The sequence below is a fragment of the Miniopterus natalensis genome, chromosome 7, assembly GCF_054644295.1.
Source record: "Miniopterus natalensis isolate mMinNat1 chromosome 7, mMinNat1.hap1, whole genome shotgun sequence".
NCBI lineage: Eukaryota > Metazoa > Chordata > Mammalia > Chiroptera > Miniopteridae > Miniopterus > Miniopterus natalensis.
Genome location: NC_142087.1, coordinates 82,899,378 through 82,920,896, shown reverse-complemented (window position 1 = coordinate 82,920,896; position 21,519 = coordinate 82,899,378). Strand labels below are relative to the sequence as shown.

The 21,519-nt window shown below is 50.6% G+C and overlaps 1 protein-coding gene across 2 annotated transcripts in view; it reads left to right on the top strand.

Annotated features, from left to right (window-relative positions):
• The window catches only part of DIDO1 (death inducer-obliterator 1), a 53,776-nt gene extending 32,987 nt beyond the window's left edge, over window positions 1-20,789 (top strand). For both annotated transcript variants that reach the window (XM_016202472.2, XM_087819222.1), the window contains exons 8-17: window positions 3,619-4,075; window positions 4,171-4,330; window positions 5,299-5,415; window positions 5,525-5,629; window positions 5,751-5,883; window positions 6,342-6,870; window positions 7,277-7,430; window positions 8,048-8,137; window positions 8,799-8,994; window positions 16,098-20,789. In XM_016202472.2, coding sequence (XP_016057958.2) covers window positions 3,619-4,075; window positions 4,171-4,330; window positions 5,299-5,415; window positions 5,525-5,629; window positions 5,751-5,883; window positions 6,342-6,870; window positions 7,277-7,430; window positions 8,048-8,137; window positions 8,799-8,994; window positions 16,098-19,324 — 5,168 coding nt within the window. In that variant the 3' untranslated portion in view covers window positions 19,325-20,789. The remainder of the gene's footprint in view (window positions 1-3,618; window positions 4,076-4,170; window positions 4,331-5,298; window positions 5,416-5,524; window positions 5,630-5,750; window positions 5,884-6,341; window positions 6,871-7,276; window positions 7,431-8,047; window positions 8,138-8,798; window positions 8,995-16,097) is intronic.
• Window positions 20,790-21,519: the final 730 nt, after the last annotated feature.

Genomic DNA, 21,519 nt, shown 5'->3' with positions numbered 1-21,519 from the left:
AGGCCCCTCACTGCTTACTGGGAAATGAGCCAATTGGAGAGTTGCTGATTGCGGGTCCCTGGGAACGCTAGCCTACTTAGTTCTACACTAGGCCTCGTCCCAACCTTCTGTTCCCATTGCCAACGTGGCCAGCAGGCAGAAACAGTCTGGAGCAGTGGCCAGGCCCATAGGGCAGCTTTGTCTCCTACAGTGCTAAGGTGTTGCAGGCTCCCCAAGTCAGCCTGGCCTGGAGCTCAGCAACAAACAGGCCCTGGGTGTGGGAGCTAAAGGCACCTTAGCTGCCAGGATGGCCCAGGCTGACACCCGTGGCACCTCTGCCCGCACTGCAGTGACTGCTGGTGCTGCCAGCTATGCCACTGCAGATGAGCAGGGAGTTGAGCAGCTCATGGGGGCGTCTGTTTCCTCTGAAGCCACCCCAGCATGGGATGTGCTGCTGCTTTTCTAGAATGGGTTCTTGTTACCAAGTTATTCCCTACCCTTCCAAAAAGGTATACCCAAGAAGTGAATTTTGGGTGAAGGTTTTACAAATTCGATTTTAGCTCTACTCAAAAACAGTGTTTCTGTCATTGTGAGAACATTCCAGCACTGCTCCGGGGCCACTGTCCAGAATGTCCCAAATCCAGCTTTTAGTGGGGCCACATGTGCCAACGTGTAGCAGTTGCTACATGGAAGTTTTTGCGTGTTTGTCTCTTCAAAGTAGAAGAGGGGCATGGCCAACTTGCTGTTGGAGTGCACCAGTTTCAGACAATAAATTGTACCAACTTATACCCTGGGAGGGCAGATAAGGGATAGTGAAGGTTGACTTTTAAGAGGCAAAGGCAACTACTACTATGAAGTAGTATGCTGGTTAAGGAAAGTCATCCCCTGCTTTTTAAATAGATTGGTGTGTGTACTGTTACCGCTCTTAGGTAACAGGTCATATTAATAGTGTGTTGAGAATGTCCTAAATGTAACCTCTTGATAGGCTTTCCCTAAATGAGGGAAAAAACACCAGTTTGTTAGGCGTCCTCTCAAGGTTTTTGGAAGTACCGTAGGCCAGCTCTTTAGAGTTATTTAAAAGTGCGCTACTAAAATACTCAGCAAGGTTTGTGTTTGTAAAAAGCAGTGACTGAACTGGTTTCAGGTCCTAGTTTTAATCGTCAGCAGTTCATTCCTCCATGACTGCCAATGGTTGGCTTCCTTGCCTGGTGCTCAGTCACCTCCTTCTGCCAGCCCAGCGCCTTGACACTCAGGCAGCACTGGCTCCTCGCTGTGCACCAGCCCCTCCCCCTGCCGCTTCCCCTGCAGTGAAGGTGCTGCAGACCTCAGCCACATCCGGAGCTGGTAAAAATGAATTCCCAAGTGCTGACCTACAGTAACTCCTTAGGTATGCGGACTTGATCTGATGAAGTAATACATGTAGAAATGGTGCTTTTTCTTTGTACCTGATGTCCCCTTTCTCACTTTGTCAGACTTTTGGAGTGTGCTTTATTTAGAAACTCAGCTCCCAAAGGAATGAAGCCTTTAGACATGTGCCTTGGTGGCAGTAGACATGGGTAATGACAAGCAGGGTGGGTGGAGAAGCTGGCTAGCTTAGGCCTGGGGACCCCAGTGAGCTTGGGGGTCTGGTGCACAGGCCACCTTAGGCAGGGGTGGGCAGGGGATATAAGGGCTTTGAGAGGAAACAGATTTAAAGTCAGAATTGATGCTGGACACAAAGGACTAACACTGTCCTAACTTTTGGGTCCAGTGCTGCTGCTGTGCACAAACTAAAATTGGGTGATTTCATTCATACTACTAAGTAGAAGAAACTTGAGGTCCCTGCGTGATTTTGGGAAAGCTCATTGCTGAACTGGCCTCTCACCTGCTGCTGCAGAAGGGACATCCCCGAGGGTGTTGGCTCTGGCCCTCTGCCAAGGTGGCCACCGCTAGTGGTTGTGTCTGTGCAGGGCCCTGGAGCTGTGAACACCCTGGGAGGGCCGCATCTGTAAACAGGGTCTCACCCCTCTCACCAGATTTCGAACTTTCTCCCTGGTTTGCTGTTAGGATGAGCCCTGGTGGCTGGCTGGTGATTGATTTTTAACCCCTGGGTAAAATTGATGGGTCACTGTAGCATATACTGACACTCCGCCCCCATTGGGTATCTGGGAGTCTGAGAGCTCACTGCTGCACAGGTAGTTTGAGAGAAACCCACACCTACGGAGGTACCTTCTCTGTCGGTTCCATGTGTGATCTGGTTAGTGTCCTGGCTCAATCATTGGGCCCACCTGTTCCCACCATTCTGTGCCACATGCGGAACAAGGCCCATCTGTAGGCATACCAGCTGACTGGTCAGCCGCACGCCCCTGGGACAGGGACTGCAGCACCTGTCTTAGAATTGTCTTCTTTACCTAAGACCTTAATTCTGAGGGCCTGACAGGATTAATACAATCAGTCCTTTAGCGTGCTCTCTATTTATTAATCCTCACCTGAGGATATTTTTTTTCCACTGCTTTTCGGGGGGGGGGGGGGGGAGGGAAGGAGGGGGGGAGAGAGAAAGAAATACATCAGCGTGAGAGAGAGACATCAACTGGTTGTCTTCCACCTGTGCCCTGACGGGGCTGGGGAACAAACCCACAACCCAAGTGTATGTGCGCTTGACTGAAAAACCGGAGACCCTTCAGTGTGCAGGCTGGTGTTCTAACCATTTAGCCACACCAGCCAGGGCTGCCATGCTCTCTTTTTAAAGAAAAAGTACTATCAAAATTTTTGTACAAGTTGAAGGGTTTTGATGATGATTTTAGCTTTTTACAATTCCTGTTTGGGTTAACAGTGCTAATTTATGGTCTTAACCATAAATTGACTACAACTCAGTTGTAAATTGGAATGTTTGTTTATATCAGCATAATCTGTTCTTGTCACCTCAGTATAAGAGTGATTGGTTTTCCTCATGTTACAGGTTTCTGCTAACTTTCTGTGTTAACAGCATCACATTGACTTGTACAAAAGAATGATGAACACCTGTGGGTGACCCCCCTCTTGCTAGTCCTTGTGGGCTGGGAGGGTTCTGTGACCATCCTGAAGAGATTTTTTTAAAGTCATGTTTACAAAGAAATTGCACTTGAATTCTTAGTGAAAGTGCTCTTCTGAATCAACCTGTTTTTGATGTGAGATTTGCCCTTCTGTTTTCAAGCTTAGCTAATGATTTCAGTCAAACTTTTGATTAGAGTTTGTTGGTTGAAGTAACAGGTTCAATGTGATAATACAGTAAAGCATTTATTCCTGAAATAAAGTGCTTTGGTCATGATCATAAATATTGGCAAAGGCCTAAATTACACTCCTTTTCTGAATTTGGTAATGACTTTAAAAACCCTTTTCCCTAATGTCTCATACAATAAGGCCCTGTAAGCTCCCCCCCCCCCTCAGTTTTCATATTTAGTATGGTTTTAAGGTAAATACTTCTTCTGGTATGTTTTCTTTGTATTGGTTTCAGGTGTACGGCTTAGTGGTTACACAATCATGTACTTTACCTAGTGTTCCCAGTACCCCAAATGGGGCCTGGTAAGCTTTCGCTAGTTTGAGGCTGAGTGTGCTTTTCACGTCACACGACGGCGCACGTACATGCCCTCCTGCCTCAGTAATGCTGTGTGTCCTTTGCAGCCATGAAGGAGGACCAGGAAGTGGAGAACACAGTGGCTGCAGTGCCGAAGAAAGCGGCTGCTCTGGGCCCCGCCGTGGGCAGCAGACAGCCTTCAGCCCGGAATCTCCTTCCAAAGAAATCACCTCCTTTCTCAAATGTGGCTAAACAGGCCATCAAGAAGTTGCCCTCAGGCTTCAAGGGCACCATACCCAAGAGGCCATGGCCTTCAGCTGCTCCCTCGGGCAGTGGTCCCGCCACTAAGCAGGCAGGGCTGGTGCCTGGTACCACCACATCTTCCAAAAAGCTGCCAGGCTCTACTGCCTCAGTGGGAACCACCAGGAAGCCCATGGTGACCTCTGTCCCCTTGGCCTCTCCAGCCTCGGGACGCCTGGGGACTTCAGGCACCGCCCCATCACAGCCAAATTCACAGATTCGGCAAAATATAAGGCGCTCCTTGAAGGAGATTTTGTGGAAAAGGTGGGCTGTTCTGCTTGGTTATCTGTTAAAGTGGATTTCTGCTGTTGAAGGCCTAAATGCAAGTGCAGAGCTTTACACAGTTCTGTCCCTTCCAGAGCCAGTGACAGCGATGACCTCATGATGACAGAGAATGAGGTCGGGAAGGTTGCTCTCCACATCGAGAAAGAGATGTTCAACCTGTTCCATGTCACTGACAATCGCTACAAGAGCAAATACCGCAGCATCATGTTCAACCTCAAGGACCCCAAGAACCAGGTGTGTGCCTGTGGTTCAGGGCTGGGCTTCCTGCTGAGAGGGCACTCGTGCTCTGGGCTCTAGCTGAGTGTCACATGATTAAAGCTAACTGGCATTTTTGTTCCCTTTGCTTCTGGCTATCAGTGTGGGGAAAATAGTGATGCTTCCGTCCTTCCTTCCCTCCCTCAGCTGCAGCTCTGAAACTCACTGGCTCCCTGAAGTCCGTCTTTAGCTCTCCAGATTTGTCTCTTCTAAACCTCGCTGTAAAATTGCTTTCTCATCATTTCATTGGCTCCAGAATAAAAGTTCAAATCCTTTATGGTAGTATGTGGGTATCTCCATATTTGGGATGTTTCGGACAACCTTTTTGGCCTTACTGTCATTCCCCATTAGCTGAACGAGCCTGTCCGCATGGGTTTCCTTAGATTAACTCTGCTGCGCACACTGTTGGGACAGGTGCTGTGCACACCTGGGCTGGGGGCACTCAGTGCTCACAGCAGCCGTGGGTGGGAAGTGGTTTTCCCACAGATTGGAGTGGGCTGGCTGCCAGCCTGGTGTGGGCCCTGCTGCCTGCGCTGGGCTCATAATTGCCCGCCTCTTCTCACCCTCTTGAACCCCCACCTTTGCCCAGAAGCAGGGTGAATGGGAAGTTCTGATTTCCCATCTTGCCTATTAACACCCTGGCAGAAGAGGTCTCTTCTCACCTTTATTCCTAACACCACATTCTGGAGTTGATCTAATTTTTCTCTGAGGTCTCTTTAGCAGTTGGTGCAGCGTGGGCCTTGGGTCAACTCTGTGGCCCCAGTGCTGATGTTTTCTGGGCGCTTAGGGGGATGCACACCTTGAGACCCCTGCTGCGCTGTGTCTGGTTGGGCCTGTGTCACCTGCCTCTGGGCAGGGACTTCACCTACTGCTTTTCTCCAGCCTCTTCTTGGATATTACAGTCACTCAACTGTTTGAACCAGTGAATGAAAGATGTTTGTTCACAGGGTCTCTTCCATCGTGTTCTGCGTGAAGAAATCTCTTTGGCCAAACTTGTAAGAATGAAGCCAGAAGAACTTGTGTCTAAAGAGCTTTCCACATGGAAAGAGAGGCCGACAAAACCTGTGAGTGCTGGGGAGTTGCTGCCAGAGGCATGAGCGGCTGGACTTCCCCAGAAGTAAATGTCACGCTATGGCAGGAGGAAGCCCTCTAAGGCTGTATTTTTTCTCCTAGATGATGGAGTCCAGAGTGAGACTGCATCAGGAAAGTAAAAAGACTGCCGTCAGGCAGGAGGCCATTCCGGACATGGAAGACTCACCCCCCGTGTCAGACTCGGATGTAAGCATTGTGATTCCCAGGGTTATGCAGTCACTTTGTCTCCAGGGCTTGTACTTGGGTTCCTATTTTGATTCCGACTGGAAAGCAGTGACCCACGCAGTGTCCCTTCGTTTCCTCTCAGGAGCAGGAATCGGTACGCGCTGTCCCTGAGAAAAGCGCTGTGCCCCCTCTGGATGTCTTCAGCAGCATGTTGAAGGACACAACTGGCCAGCACCGTGCCCACCTCTTTGATCTGAACTGCAAGATTTGTACAGGTGAGCAGGTGGGGGAGGCTTTTGTTTAAAGTGACTGACCCTTCTATGGCAATTGCATTGGGCCCAAGTTTAAAAAGTGACACAGGCCTGGCCACCGTGGCTCAGCGGTTGAGCATCGACCTAGGATCCAAGAGATTGCAGATCCAAGAGGGCACCTGCCCGGGTTGCGGGCTTGATCCCTGGTGGGGGCGTGCAGGAGGCAGCTAATCAATGACTCTCATTATTGATGTTTCTCTCTCTCCCTCTCACTCTCCCTTCTTCTCTCTGAAATCAATAAAGATATATTTTAAAAATAAAATAATAAAGTGATATGGCCAGGGGATGGTCTTTGGGAGCTTGTGAAGTCTGCTCCTGCCTTTAGAGCACCTTTATCCTTGAAAAATGGCTGTCTACTCAGGCAGGTTGTGCCCTCAAGGGCGTCAAGACTCTCACCAAGGCCTTTCTCCTGTGTGCTTCAGGTCAGGTTCCATCATCAGAAGATGAACCAGCTCCGAAAAGACAAAAATTGTCAGCTCTTGCTAAGAAAGAAGAGTCAAAGTCCAAGTCTGACAGCTCTGCCTCTGAGCCAGTTCTTAGCCCAGCGGATGAGGTGGTGCCAGAAACTCCACCCGAAAACACCTCTGAGCCAGACCCAGAGAGCGTGTCCCAGACTCCCTGGGAGAGGAAGTACTTTCCCGGGGCTCCAGGAGATGGCCACATTGAGCCCTCCGCCCTGGAAGGTCCTTCCTGCCCAGCCTCCTGTGGGGGCCCGGTGCTCACCACTGTCACCATGTCTGGCCGAGACCCCAGGACCGCACAGAGCGTGGCAAGCACAGTCATGACCCCCGCAGCAGCCGTCCCAGACAGCACCCTACTGGTGGAGCCACAACAAGACAACCTAAAGCCTGCTGCGACCCCTGTGCTAGTGCCCAAGTCCATACTAGCCAAGCCATCCTCATCTCCTGAGCCCAGATACTTGCTGTCAGTCCCACCATCCCCAAGTATCAGGTGCGGTCCCCATGTGTATTTTACTTGTAGATTAACAGGAGGATCGGGAAGAGCGATTCAGTGCTCAGCTCTGCAATTACCCAGAAACACACGGTTACTCTGGAGGGGGTGTAAAGTGTTTTACATGGCCCACATTTAGGGCACCTAACACCATTTAGAAGTATAGAAGTATAAATCTTGACAACGTAAATTTGAATTTATGGCATCTGGTTTTATGGCCTATTCAATTTGTTTTTCTTTGACCAGAATGTCTATTTATAATGATTAAAGTAGTTAATTTGAAAAAGTAAGCTACTGAAACTTGCCCTAACTCACTTTTGCTTTTGTAAATATGTAAAGTCTTAACACTTTGGACATTCTTTGTGCAAAGAAAGCTTTACTTCTCTTCTCTGATTTTGTTTTACAGCACTGCAGAATCTCGGTCCCCTCCGGAAGGAGATACAACCCTCTTTCTGTCTCGAGTCAGCACCATTTGGAAAGGATTTATTAACATGCAGAGTGTAGCAAAGTTTGTCACTAAGGCTTACCCCGTCTCTGGATGTTTTGATTACCTCAGTGAGGTTAGAGCTGAGTGAGAGAGAGAGAGTTTGTGTGTGTGTGTGTGTGTGTGTGTGTGCGCGCGCACGCGCACCCCCCTCACAGCAGCTCTGATCCTCTGGGACAGTCTGCCATCGGAGCATCTGAGAGCATCTGGGTGTGTGAGCACCTCTGAAGTTACAATGGGGACTGATGGACATAGCAGGGATAAGTCCACAGGTTGAGCAGTTTGGACAGAAAATTCTAAAGAGAAATTGGGCCTCCTGGCTTCTATAAAGAAGCTGAGCTGGTCTTCCTCCCCCCTTGAGCATTTACCCTGAGTATTTGACCTGCCTTGTGCACAGTGGCACACAGTGAAAAGAGCCCTAGCACTACGGCCTTAGCCAGGGCCAAGCGGCATTTCTGGAGACACTGCGTCAGTACTGCAGTCTTTTGCAAAGATCATGGGGGTGTTTGGCACGAGGCTTTCATCACCCCCTACCTGGGTTTGGTAACTCGTAACCCTGCAGCATTTGGTACAGGGTTACCCTTTTCTTTGGAATTGTGGTTTCTTGACTTGCTAGGTTGGTACCATGAAATGACTGCATCAGTCTCTGAATGCTGGTCTTACTGTCACTTAAGCAAAGTGCATTTTGTTTAGGACCTGCCTGACACGATTCATATCGGTGGACGGATCGCGCCAAGGACGGTGTGGGATTATATCGGCAAACTCAAATCCTCTGTGTCCAAGGTACTGCTCACTATCTGCACCAAGGAGGAAGGTGCTGGTTAAGCACAGCTCTGCCCTCACTTCTCATCCTGACTGGTTAATACATGTGAAATGTCAGCCTATAGCTTCCTAGATATTTCCAGGTGAACGTTTGAAATGAAGGTTGGAGCTGGATAAGCCTGAGTGTGTGTAAGTGCTATGTGCCGGGGCTTAGATTCTGACTGACACAGTGCAGTGTGCACATGGCAGGGCTACTGCTAGTGAGCAGTTGTCCTCTTTCCTGCTGTCCTTGCTAATGGAGGCATTGATGGGCTTTGCTTGCTGTGCACCCCTGAGATTAGCCACAGCCATGTCTGCATGGACAATGCTCTTGGGTCGAGGCTGTCGTGTTCTCCAGTTCACAGGGTTGAGACCCTCCGATCTAGCTTGGCCCACACGTTGGAGAGGCATGGGCAGCTTCAGTAGCTCATTAGCCCTGCACGTGGATTGTCTCGTGGGTGGTATGAGAACTCCACAGGTGGGTGCTATTTCAAGGACCTGAGGCTGTAAGCCCAGAAGCTGCTCTATCACTAACAGGACAACAGGACTGAAATCAGAGTCAGAACTGCGCGTCCCTCTCTTTCAGACCAATGCTGTTTTCGAGCACTGCAGGCCAATGCCCCCTGTCCTGTTTGTGTTGCAGGAGCTGTGCCTGATCCGCTTCCATCCCGCCACAGAGGAGGAGGAGGTGGCCTATATCTCTCTCTACTCCTATTTTAGCAGCCGCGGCCGCTTTGGTGTCGTCGCTAACAACAGCAGGCACATCAAGGACCTCTACCTGATCCCGCTGAGTGCTGAGGACCCTGTTCCGTCCAAGCTCTTGCCCTTTGAGGGACCAGGTAAGCACCTCTGATCACACATGTCCCCTTCCCCTGACACTGAGTCCTACTGAGCTTTCACAGGTGGTCACACCGCCTCCCCACACACTCTGTAGGAGCAGGAACTAGTAGTCACTTGAAGCAACATTTAGCTAGAGAACACAGCTCTAGGCTATTGGGGGCAGCACTAGAAGTATCCTTATTGGCACAGATTGTCTTAGGAAAGTTTTATGAAGGGAAAAGCCCACAGCATCCCACCAACCTTTCACTTTCGCGGCCTTGTTCAGTGACAGATCAGGTGCCCAGGAGCTGGGAGGAGAGGTGGAGGGAGAGGCAATACTTCACGGCGCTGGTCTCTTCCGCCTCCCATGGGGTTTCTGTGGACACTGGTTCAGGCGGTGAACAGGTGCCACTCAGAGGCTCTCTCCTCTGTCAGGGAGTCATTTCCAGGATACACAAGATATGATTGTGAAGGAGAATCATTTCTAGAAATAATTACTTTTAAATCTGCTCAAATTTTAATAAGTTCTTTTATCTTTTGCAAAATACTTTGTTTGCTCCTTCCTTATAAAGTGCTATTTTTAAAGGATTATTTACAAATTAACTTTTTCAAATGTTAAGACTTGTTAAGGGGCGGAGGGTGATTCCAAGGGGACATGGTCTGTGAGGGTTCAGCTCTTTGTACCCTGAGAAGAAGCTGGCAAAAGGTGCCTAAATTGATGCGTCTCCTTGGCCGTGAAGTCCCCAAGGATTAACAGTGCCAAGAAGATGACGAGACTAACATGTGGCGAATGCTCTTTGAAGGGCTTTGTTCTAGAGGCGTTGGCTGCCTAGATCTTGGCACCTCTGTCCCTTCGTCCTGTCAACCAGGCCTTTGCAGGCGCTGCCATAGCAGCCGTATGCTGCACTCACACCGCACCTACACTAGCTGTGCCCCCTGGCTGCTGCTTCCACGCCCACAGGTGCGCCCAGTCCTGGCTGGAGCACGTGGGTAACACAAGGTGGCTCGGTATGCCCTGACTTCAGAATTGTGCCCACAGAGGGGTTGCTGGTGTCAGTGATCCCGCGTTCAGTATTTACTGGTACAGTACCTTGAGCTATCTTCATGCCAAATGCATTTTAAAAGCCAGGTACTTCAGGGTGCCCTTTCATACAAAGAAATGCCACCTGATGGGTGGAAGTTCTTGATGAGCAGCTCTATGAAGCAGCTGGCAAGCTCCCTGATGGCCATGAAGGGAATCGTCCTCAGTCCCTGAAGGTGAGAGGAAGAAGCTGACTTCTCAGACACCTGTGAGAAGCCTCCGGTCAGTCACGAGTGCGACGCTGTGCAGGGTCCATTGAGCATGAGATTGGGTAATACGGATAGTCCTCCAAGCATAGATCCCTTTTTGTTTACAGAGATGTGGGTTAGCAGGTCCCGGGTCTAAATCTCTTCAAACAGCATTATGTGCTGTCAGCCTGCTTTGTGCTCCTGCTGCCCCATCTGCAGACTCACTTGTTAGAGGAGCCTGGGTGACGCCCACCTGGCAGAGGGAGAGGAGAGCGCTGCACTGGGTGGGGGCGCTGACCACCAGACACACTGGGGATGAGCTGAGTGGACCTCATACTCCTGGGGCTCAGACACTCCCTAAAGGGACACCCAAAAAACCCTCAGCTTTTCATCCACAATAAAGAATAAGTAGTGACAAGGCTTTTAGAAACTAATCAATCATTTATTGCCCATAAGCTCTTAAAGATTTAAGGGCATCTAAATGCAAGCCTGTTTAAATTAGTATGTTATTTTTTATTCTGATACCATTGTCTGGTCTATACATTAATAGCCATGTATATATTTTATAAATTCACATCACCTAAAACCCTGACTCCAGGCAGGGTCTCTACCTGCCTGCTTCACGTGCTTATAGTGTGACTTGGCACACTCCAGATGCAGTGTCCGTGTGTCCTGGTTTCAAGTATGTGTCACCAATGTGTGTGGGTGTGGGTGCGTATGTATGTGCACTTGCAGTTGGAAGGCTGGGTGGGGATGTTTCTCCTATCTTGGTGGTTCCTGTCCTCACCCAGCTAGCCTGCACAGCATCCTTTGAAGGCACAGGCCCAGTCTCAGGATGGTGGGGACATCCTCAGCAGAGCAGCCAGCAGGTGTGAACATGTGCCACCTGGCAAGCACTGGCCCCATGGCCTGAAGGAAGCACCCTTAACCCCACTGAAGCCCTGTGCTGTCAAAGTTGTCACTCACCTGAGGTCACACCCAGCAAATGTCAAGCCAGGGTGGCTGTCCCAAGGTCTTGCACTCTGTCCCTCTCAGCTCTCTTTAGGGCGTGAAGCACAGGCCTTGGTGGGGCCCCCCTCTGTGGGGGTGGAGAGGTCATTACAGAGAGGAACTGACTCAAACACACCACAAATAGGAGAGTGCAGGTGTCCTCCATCCCCCTGACGTCAGGAGCCCAGTAGATTGACTGAGCTCTTGCTGTCTACACTTGAGAAGCAAGTGAAGACTGTGATGGCGCCAACACTGAGTTCTGACCCGGTGAGCCTGTACTGGCCACTTTCACGTGGTCAGGACTTCACGTCTCAGCCATACTCTGGACAGCAGACACGGGAGCTGTGCCCACAGCCCCGTCTCAGCCACCCACCCAGGCCCATGAGCATTTCAGAACACAGCCTGCTCAGGTTACAGGATGCTTTTGTCCTTGCATACTTTTGACTTGTCTGCAGAAATGCCAGGTGGTCTTGTGTGACACTGGCGTTTTCATAATGTGGCAGCATTATTTCAGAGGACAGCTGGGAAACTTGGGTCCCTCTGATCAAGCTGAGCATCGTCCACTGTGGACGTTACCTCAGCTCTGCCACTGTCCCTGATGGCTGCACCACTGTGGACACAGGTCAGGCGGTCTGCACATCTTGGGGCTTATTTGTGGAAGGAGGACTGATCCATTGGACACTTGTCTTGCATGGTTTCCCATGGGGCCCCAGCAGGACTGGACCTAGGCCGGGACTCCCGCTATGTCCTGAGTTACAGGCAGGGCTCAGGTTCCCCATTCACAGTGGCTGTCGTGGAACCTGTTGTAGGCATTCACTGACAGAGGGCAGGACTGCCTGCTGGGTGCTCCACAGAGAGGGCCTTTTCTTAGTCACATCCATAGTGTCACTGCTTTCTAAATTAGCGGGAAATTCTGTGACTTAAATGTCAGGTAAGCATTTTTCTGTGTGTGTATCTAGCCGTGCACTGTGATCCAAGCCAAATGTAGTATTGAATGTATTAGTTTCTCGTTTGAAATCAATAAAAAGTATTTTATGGAAACTTGTCATTGTTTGTTTGAATCTGATCCCTGTAGTAGTTCTTGGTGCCTGTCGTAGGTGCACTGGTGGAGAGCAGAGTTCCCATCTTTGCTTTTTATAAGCCCACATGACTTACCTGGTCCCGCAGTCAAGCCCAGGGCATACAGGCTGAGCTGCTTGGGCCACCTGGATGGCGACGGACGACACTCCTTGAGGCATGCTGAGCCCAGGGGCTTTGTACAGGTCATATGAATTCTACGTGTGCGTGAGTGTGTGTGGGTGCGTGTGGACTTGGGCCGGTACCCTGCCACCCCTGTATGTGCCTAGTCTTTCCTACCCAGTCACACTAAGAACTGTCACCTTGTAACTCCCATACCTTTTCTGTCCAGCAAGTGGAGAAATTGTGTTGGGACAAATTCAGACCATGAGAGGATTTTCATTTTTAATAATGGAGAGGGGTGTGTTCCAGACAAATTTAGGGGTAAAAAGCAACACTTTGATAGTTTGGGGGTTGAGTCAGTTATTACAACTAAACTTCGTCCGTGATGTGTTGGGTTGGAGGTGTGGGGGGCCCCAGGGCTGCTTCCTTCCCAGCCACTTCACCTCCCTTCCCATCCTGTGGCTGACACACCTGGACACAGATCCTGGTTGGTTCTGTTCTCAGGAAGTCAGGTGGCACTCACCTCTTCAGATGTCCCTGGGCTTCTCTGTTTCCTCTGTGCAGGTGGGTGGTCTGATGGTTACACTGAGCTGAGGCTGCCCCTCCTGTGACCACTTGGGGGACAGGTCTGTGGAGCTAAACAAGCTTATTTCCATCCACATAGTACAGTCCTAAGGTCACGCTTGTTCTGGCCCTGCAGAGGGGTCCCCGGCTGCCAGGACTCCTTGTATGGAAATGCAAGATGGCCCAGTAAGCAAGCCCCCAATCCCCAGTGTTTGTTTTCGTCTGATTTAGGAACTTAAGCCTCAGTAACCCTCAAGAGGGAGGTGGGTAAGAGCATCCTGCTTCTAACAATGGAGACGGGAATTTTGCAAACAAGATGGATCCCTGTGCCCTGGGCTGGAGCCCTCGGTCTCCTCACTGCAGCCAGCGTGGTCCCTGCACTGCACCTTCTCAGCACCCACTCCCCTCTCCAACAGTGGGGTGAGCGGGAGGGGCCTGGGCCTGGAGGAACATTCGGGGTGGGGGAAAGCTGGCTTGCCACCTCCCAGCAGTGGGTGACCTCCCCTTACAGACACCTGTCTCAGTAAAGATTGCCCCTAAGGCCCAGCATAGATCAGTGAACTTAATTTTTGTTCCATGAATGTTATTTCCAAGGTGCTAGTTACATTTCAAACATTCATACAGCCGTAACATGAACATTTGAATCAGATAAGATTTGATGGCTTCAAAATGAGGGTATACATTTTGAGAGCTCAGTTAAAATATAACATCTTGTGGAAGATTAGTGGGGAAATTAAAAACTAACACCCACCCAAATCTGGAGCTGTTAGATTGCTTACAGGTGTGTGCAGGCGAGGTGGCAGAGGGCTGGGAGCAGAGTATCTGCTGCTGAGATGCCCGTCTCCAGGTAGCTTCCCGTCTTCAAATGTAAATATTAATATAACCATAACATTACCCTTGAGTATGACAACAGAGGTTGAAGTCTAAACAATTTTGCTGAGGCTGGGATTTATTATTTTCTTTGCAAATTAGGCCATTAGATGATTTAGTTGGTGTGGTGCACGTCACAGAGCCGGAGACTGTGTCTTCCCATCACAAAGCTTATTGACCTGGAGCTTCATTGGTGCCACAAGCCTGCTGTTGGCACTTTAGAAGTTGTGCTGTTCCCAGTGAGGTCACATAGCCCCTCTGTGCTGGGGCCCAGCCCCACACTGAGGCTCCCAGCCCTTGCCCACACCCACCACCCACGGGGTCAAGCACAGTCCTTTACTCTGTCAGGTTCTTTAGAGACAGGAAGCTTACAGGGCTGTCCCCTAGTGGGTTCCATGAGTGCCCCTCATGGGACCTTGCTCTGCAGGCTCTGGGGCCATTGTCGGTCATTCTCTGGTCCAGACAGGCCAAAATAGCCCTTTTTAAGTCTACCATACCCCAAAAACTGGGTTTGAGTAAGCTATGAAACATTCAGTAAATAGCTACTACAGTGAGAGAAGTACTATTTAAATTAAAGCAACCATAATTCATGTTAATTATAAAGCAGACTTGATAATTACCCTTCTCATCTGATCCTCTAGTCTGCCTGACCTTCCAGCCCCTGTTCCCTCTGCCCAGCTCATTTTCCCTGATACACAGCTGTTCTCAGGGCAGGGAAAGGATGTTCTGGAAGCCATTTCCCGCAAAGGTGGTGGTGATATCCTGGAGTTAAGGTGTAGGTCTTCAGTGGGCACCTCAGCTCACAGGGAAGCCTGAGCAGCAAAGGGCCCTTGGGACACTGGGAGGGAGGGTGGCAGTTTATTCCCAGTCTAGCAGTGCTTGGTCACCCAGCCCTGGCATGTCTGCTCTGGCCAGAGGGGACCTCCACTGCCCTTGTGGGCTCAGTCTGTCAGCTCATATCTGTTGGGATTTAGGAAGATTAAGAGCTACATAATGAAGTGATCTGTAGTCATACTTAAAATTACACAATAGGAAAAATAATTTTTTTTTTTAGTAACAATGTAACATGAATATTTATATGCCACAGTACAATTATCTATAAATTGGATTTGTACATTTTGATTAATTTTAAATATCTTCTATCATGAAACAAACTTTCTGTGTGGCGGTTCTCCCTAAATTGCTGCTCTGTGACTTGGACTTGTTTTCCTGTGGTAGTCAGGATTTACTCTGACTGGGGGGGGCGTCATTACCAAAATATTAGCATTCCTGAAGTAATGTACCAAAACTTACAGTGTTTGGAATAATCTTTCTTAAGAAGGAATGAGTTTTAACAACTGCTGTGCCCTAACGCTCCGGGGTGTGTGCTCTGCCGCTAGTTTGCTGAATGCCTCAGTGCTTTATTTAAGCACCACGTCCTGTGTTCACAAAGACTGAGCATTCGGCAACTCCCCCCCCCCACTATATTCTTACTGAGTGTTTGTTATTATTATTATTAGTTTGTTTAAAATATTACAGATGTCCCTGTTTCTCCACCATGACCCTTGGCAACTCTTGATCAATTAATGCTTGTGGAGTATCTCAACCTGAAAGAATATTTATTTTAGCCATTGTGGTCAGCAGCATTTTCCCCATTAATTGTGATTTTTACACCGGTCACCGGTGACCTTATTAATGGAGTAGCTGCATTGATCACTGTAATTTTATTGACCATCATTGAGTTATAGAACTGGTCCCTAGTCCAACTTTTAATATTAGTGTATTTAGCTTAACGTAAGTATTGCAACTCCTAAGTTAAAGGCCAGAGGGGCTGGTACTTCCCTGGTGTACAGCAAGAGCCAAGGTTTGTTCAGCAGCCACCTTCGTTCATTCACACCCCGTTCATTGTGGTTGGTTAATGATGGTGATATCTGCACAGGCCGCCCCATCTCCTCTGCTACACTGTTGCTTGAGTATTACGAATAATTTTAAATCTGTAACGTAAATTCTGACAATTGGGGTGAATTTACTTGTGAGTGGGCCCTTGGTTTGGGGTTTGAGACGGAGGGGTAAAGTGCTCCCCCGTAGACAGCTCACCCGTGAGTTCTCTGTCTTTTGCAGCAAGTTCTTCAAACACCTGATTTTATCTTGCACAGAATTCCTGCCTCCTGCCTATGAAAACATTCCCCACTACCACATGTAATAAAGTTCACCTCTGAAGGACAGAGCAGAATTTAGATTCTAAAATTTGCACAAATGTTTTGTTTTTTAGGTCTCGAGTCACCGCGTCCAAACATAATCCTTGGGCTAGTCATCTGTCAAAAAATAAAGCGTCCTTCAAATGCTGGAGAATTAGACAAGATAGAGGAGAAGCGGACCCGGCTGCAGGCACCAGAGGAAATGGATGTGCTGCCTTATCCCAAAGTGCCTCAGGCCTCGCAGGCTGAGAAGAGACTCCCCAAGTATCAGCTCAGTTCTGGGGACACGGCCGTCAGCACCACACCGCCGGGGTCTCCTCCACCCCCACCCCCTCTGCCAGAACCACCAGCTTCATCATCAGTGCTGAAGATACTGTCATCACTCAAGCCTGGAGCCACCAGCACCTTCACGGCACCAACAGCACCAACAGCAGTCACTTCCTCCTCTGCCTCGAAGTCAGCTTCGCCGCTGGAGCACATCCTGCAGACGCTGTTTGGAAAGAAGAGGTCCTTTGACCCCCCGGCCGTGGAGCCCGTGGAGCCTGCCTCTGCCTCTCCCTCTCCCTCTCCCTCTCCCTCTGCCTCTGCCTCTGCCTCTGCCTCCTGCCCAGACACCAAGGCTGAGGGCAGGCTGCCGGCAGCGCCTCTGCTGGATCCTATTGTCCAGCAGTTTGGTCAGCTCTCCAAAGAGAAAGTTCTGGAGGAAGAGGAAGACGACAGACCCTATGACCCTGAAGAAGAGTATGGTCCTGACAGGGCCTTCGAGACACAGCTCGCGGGCCGAGGAAAGCGGCATGATGTGGAAAAGGCCTCTGAGACCAACGAGCGGGAGGAGGTGGCCTATGACCCAGAAGACGAGACGATCTTAGAAGAAGCCAAAGTGACCATCGACGACCTGCCCAATAGGATGTGTGCAGATGTTAAAGGGAGTTCCACGGAGAGGCCGGCCGGGTTTGCTGCCGACATCTCTGCTCCCTCTCTGGCTGAGCAGCAGAAGATGATAGAGGAGCTCAACAAGCAGATCGAGGAGCAGAAGAGACAAGTGCAGGAGCAGGAAGAGGCTCTCAGGCAGCAGCGGGCTGCCGTGGGGGTCTCCATGGCACACTTCTCGGTGTCCGACGCGCTGATGTCGCCACCTCCAAAGTCTTCACTGCCCAAGACCGAGCTGTTCCCGCAAGAGCAGCAAGCTGCCAACAGGCCAGCCATGCCCCCCCCCAGTCAGGGGCCAGGCCCTGGCTCTGACCCACGACAGAGTCGGGACCCCCGGCAGGCCCGGCGGCTAGCCGCGGAGAGTGGTGAGAGCGAGAGCTTCTCCAGGGCCCCGGCCAGCAGCGCACAGGGGGCCCTGCCCACCAGAGAAGCACCTAGTGGGGCTGCTACTAGTCAGGGGCCTGCACCCGCCCTGGAGGAAAAGGAGTCGACCCCTCCACCCTGGGCTCCCAGTGAGAAGGCCACCCTGCCAGCCAAGCAGGATGGCCCCACTAGTGAGCCCTCAGAGAGCCAGTGCCCACTGCCTACTGACAGCGGCCCTCCCCTGGTAGGTGGCCCTGGCCAGGCCCGGCCCGCCCGAAAGGTGCTGCTGCCCACACCACCCAGCACTGCCTTTCCGCCCAACTTCCCTGTGCCGGGCGAAGGGCAGAATTTCAGTGCTCCCGCAGGAAGGGACCCTTTTTCAAGCCCAGCGTTTGCATCTCAGGACAAATCCTTCGGCTCATCCCCATACGATGATCCGAGAAATGCCCTGTTTGCTGAAAAAAGTGACCGTTCGGCTGTTGAAACTGAAGAGAGCAGAGACCCACAGTGCAGAGCTGGCGAGGGGGCCACCCTGTTCCCCCCACCTGGACAGAAAGGGGCCCCTCTTCCCCCATTCCAGGGCCAGCGTGAGCCCACACCCCGCTCTTTCGGAACATCAGGACTTCATGGCCCCAGTTTCCCAGGACCACGGGGGCCAGCGCCTCCATTTTCAGAAGACTGTATCATTTCTAACAGTGATGGGCCAAGAGGGCCTCCACCGGCCAGATTCGGGGCCCAGAAGGGGCCCATCCCTTCTTTATTCTCAGGGCCACATGGGCCACCTCCCTACGGGGACAGCAGGGGCCCCTCACCCTCTCACCCTGGTGGGCCCAGAGGAGCAGCACAACCTCAGTTTGAAGAACGCAAGGATCCGCATGGGGAAAAGAGGGAATTCCAGGACACCCCACACAATGACATGGGTGGGCCTCCTGCCCAGTTTGAAGGGCCGGAACAAGGCCCATCGATGGGAAGCAGAGGCGCAGGCCCCTTCCAGTTTGGAGGCCCGCGGAGGCCTCTGCTGGCCCCATTTAAAGGGCCCCGGGGAGGCCCTCCTCCCTCTCAGTTTGGGGGTCAGAGAGGACCACCCCCTGGCCATTTTGTGGGCCCAAGAGGGCCGCATCCTAGTCAGTTTGAAACCACCCGGGGTCCCCATCCCAATCAGTTTGATGGGCCGAGAGGCCAGGCACCAAATTTCATGCCAGGACCCAGGGGAATTCAGCCTCAGCAGTTTGAAGAGCAAAGAGTGAACTCACCACCCAGATTTTCGAATCAGAGGGCCCCAACACCCCTTCAGTTTGGTGGGCCAAGGGGGTCTGTGCCTTTTCCTGACAAAAGTGAGCCCCCGCCTCCCCGGTTCCACTTCCAGGGCCAGGCGCCTCAGGTGATGAAGCCGGTGCCCAGGCCCTTGCTGGAGCTGCCTAGCCACCCACCCCAGCACCGCAAGGACCGGTGGGACGAGGCCAGCCCAGCACCCAACCTGCCTTCTGGGGCTCCTGGACCAGCCCCTGAGGCTGAGGCGCAGTGGGCCCCATCCAAAGGCCCAGAGTACAGAAACCAGACATGTCCCAAAGAGAAGCCGCTGGATGAGCCTGAGGCCCAGCCCGAGAGCCGGCAGGGCCGCACCTTCGAGGACCGCAGGCGAGAGCGGGAACATGGGAAGCCCTGGGAGCGAGAGCGCAGCAGGAACTGGAGCCGGGAGCGGGACTGGGACCGGGGCCGGGAGTGGGATAGACACCGAGAGAAGGATTCTTGCCGAGAGCGTAATGCAAACAGGGACCGAGAGCGGGAGTGGGACCGGAACCGGGAGCGGAGCCGGAACAGGGACAGGGACAGGGACCGGAGGCGGGACCGTGACAGGTCTCGCAGTAGAGACCGGGACCGTGACAAGGCTCGGGAGCGAGAGCGAGGCCGAGACCGCAAGGACCGCAGCAAAAGCAAGGAGAGCACTCGGGACCCAAAGTCCGAGGCCCCAGCCCCGAGGGCCACCGACCCCGCTGCCCATACCTAGGCCTGATCTCAGTTTGGCACCTTCCTTTTAAAAGCCAAGTTCATAAAATGTATTGAACAAATCGTTTTTGAAATAGCTATGAACTTAGATGAAGAATAGAATATTCTGGACTTCAAAAATTACTGTAATTTTGTGTATAATGGTTTCTTACAAAATTTCACATCTTTACAATTCTGATGCTTTTTTTAAGAAAACTAAGAACTCAATATTTCCATTTAGAATTACTGAAATGGGAAAGTCTACAAAAGCATATTGCTTTTTCAGATTATAAAGTTATCTTTTCCAATAACTTGACTATGGTAAATTTTAAGGGGATTTCTGTGGACCTTAGAGCCATACCCTTGCTGACATCTCATCTGTATTTCTAGGTTTCCCGGCTCTCCCAGGGTGGTGTGCTGTCACAGGTGATGCCCGGAGTGCACACTGGAGCCCTGGAACCAGCCCTCTGGAGTTGAGAAACATAAAACTTGCTAATGTGTTTTCCTGTTTTCCCAGAGAAATTTGAATTACAAACCTGAACCAGGAAACAACACGTTTTTTAGTTTTGCTCAAATTTTTTAATATATCACCTTATACTTTTTTCCCCCGAAAACATGATTAAAAGCGACATCTGTCTGAGTACAAATTGTTGCATTTTAAATAACAATTTATTGAAAAAGGTTTCAATTTTTACCAGCCCAAAGGTAAGAAAATAAACCAATTAAGTGTACTTTAAAAGGGGGAGGGTTTCTTTGATTTCAATAATCAGGAACATTTATTTTGTTGAACTTCACCTTCTGCACAGTTCTTCTTACATCCCAGGAAAAGTGCACTCACTCTAAACCGTTTTATTTGTCAGGGGGTAAATTTTAAAGTTTGTCTTTGAAAACGGAACAATATTTGTATAAAGTCTGAGGACAATAGTGATATTAGTTCAGGAACTACGAACTAGAAAGCTTTCACTGTGAGACACAGCACACTGCTTCTCGCCATGTATTTTTCAAGTTCTGAAGTGTGAGAGAAAACCTTGCTAATTTATTTGACTGTACAAATACACTTTGATAATTTTTTTATATTTTCATAAACTTACTTTTGCAAATGTAAAATTAGAGCGTCTCCTTTGTTCTTTGGAGTCTGTTGTTCAGTGTGCATTGCTGCGGACTTCTCACCCACGCGGCCAAGCTGGGAGCCGTCGAGGACCAGTGGTCTGGGAGGACTGGTGCAATAAACCAGTGTCTGTAGGTTGAGTTCCATTAAAGTGGTGTCGAGTTCCAACATCCAGTATGATGTGAAGGCTTTTTACATATAAAACAAGTTTTTCTAATTTAAATACACAAATGTAAAAATCAAGTGTGTTTCTTTAGGTTTACTTGATAGAATTTTCTGTAAATTGTATTTTATATTGCAAAGTATCATATCACTGTCCATTAAAACATGGAACTTTGTAGGTTTTGTTACTTGAAGTAGAATAAACATCTACAGAGGCTTTCTGGCTGTGACCGTGTCCTCTCCGCTTTGGAAAGTTGGGGCTGGACGGAGACGCCTTGGCCACCCATTTCTTGCCAGTTAATGTGGCATAAGGGGGGTACCCTTTGGCCTGCAGATGCTGCCTCGAGCTCGGGAGCAAGCCCACTTTGTGACCAGCTGGTGGCCAGAGGCACCGGCCTCAGAGAACTCGCTGTCGTGCAGCAAATGTCGACCTTGAGCTGGGTGAACTCACCCGCAGCTGTGTGTGCAGGTCTTGGACTGTCAGGGCAGGAGCCTGAGGCGGCCCTGGGAAAACCCAGCAGGTGCGTGGTCAGAGGATAACAGGTGATGGGACAGCTACAAATGAGGCCGTGCCCTTGAACCTCAGCTAATGGACAGCTACACATAGTTGACCTTAGTCTGATGACCCTTGTGCTAGAATTTAGCTTCTCCACAACCTTGGGCGTCCACAACCTTCTGTGAACAGAGACACTGAGGGGTTTCCTCGGGCAGGGCTGGCAGCCCCATTGGGTGAAGAGTCAGGACCACTTCCCAGCTGAGTGCACAGCAAACTGGTGGGGTGCCCTGAACCCGAATGCAGTGTGGGGGGTGGGGTTCCACAAGGGGACCCCGTCATGGGGCAGTCCCCACCGCCCACAGATCACTGTCCCAGGAAATTGCCAGACAACCAAGGCCCACGAGGGTAACCCTAAGGGGCAAGCCCTGACCTTGGAGAAGACCCCTAGTAG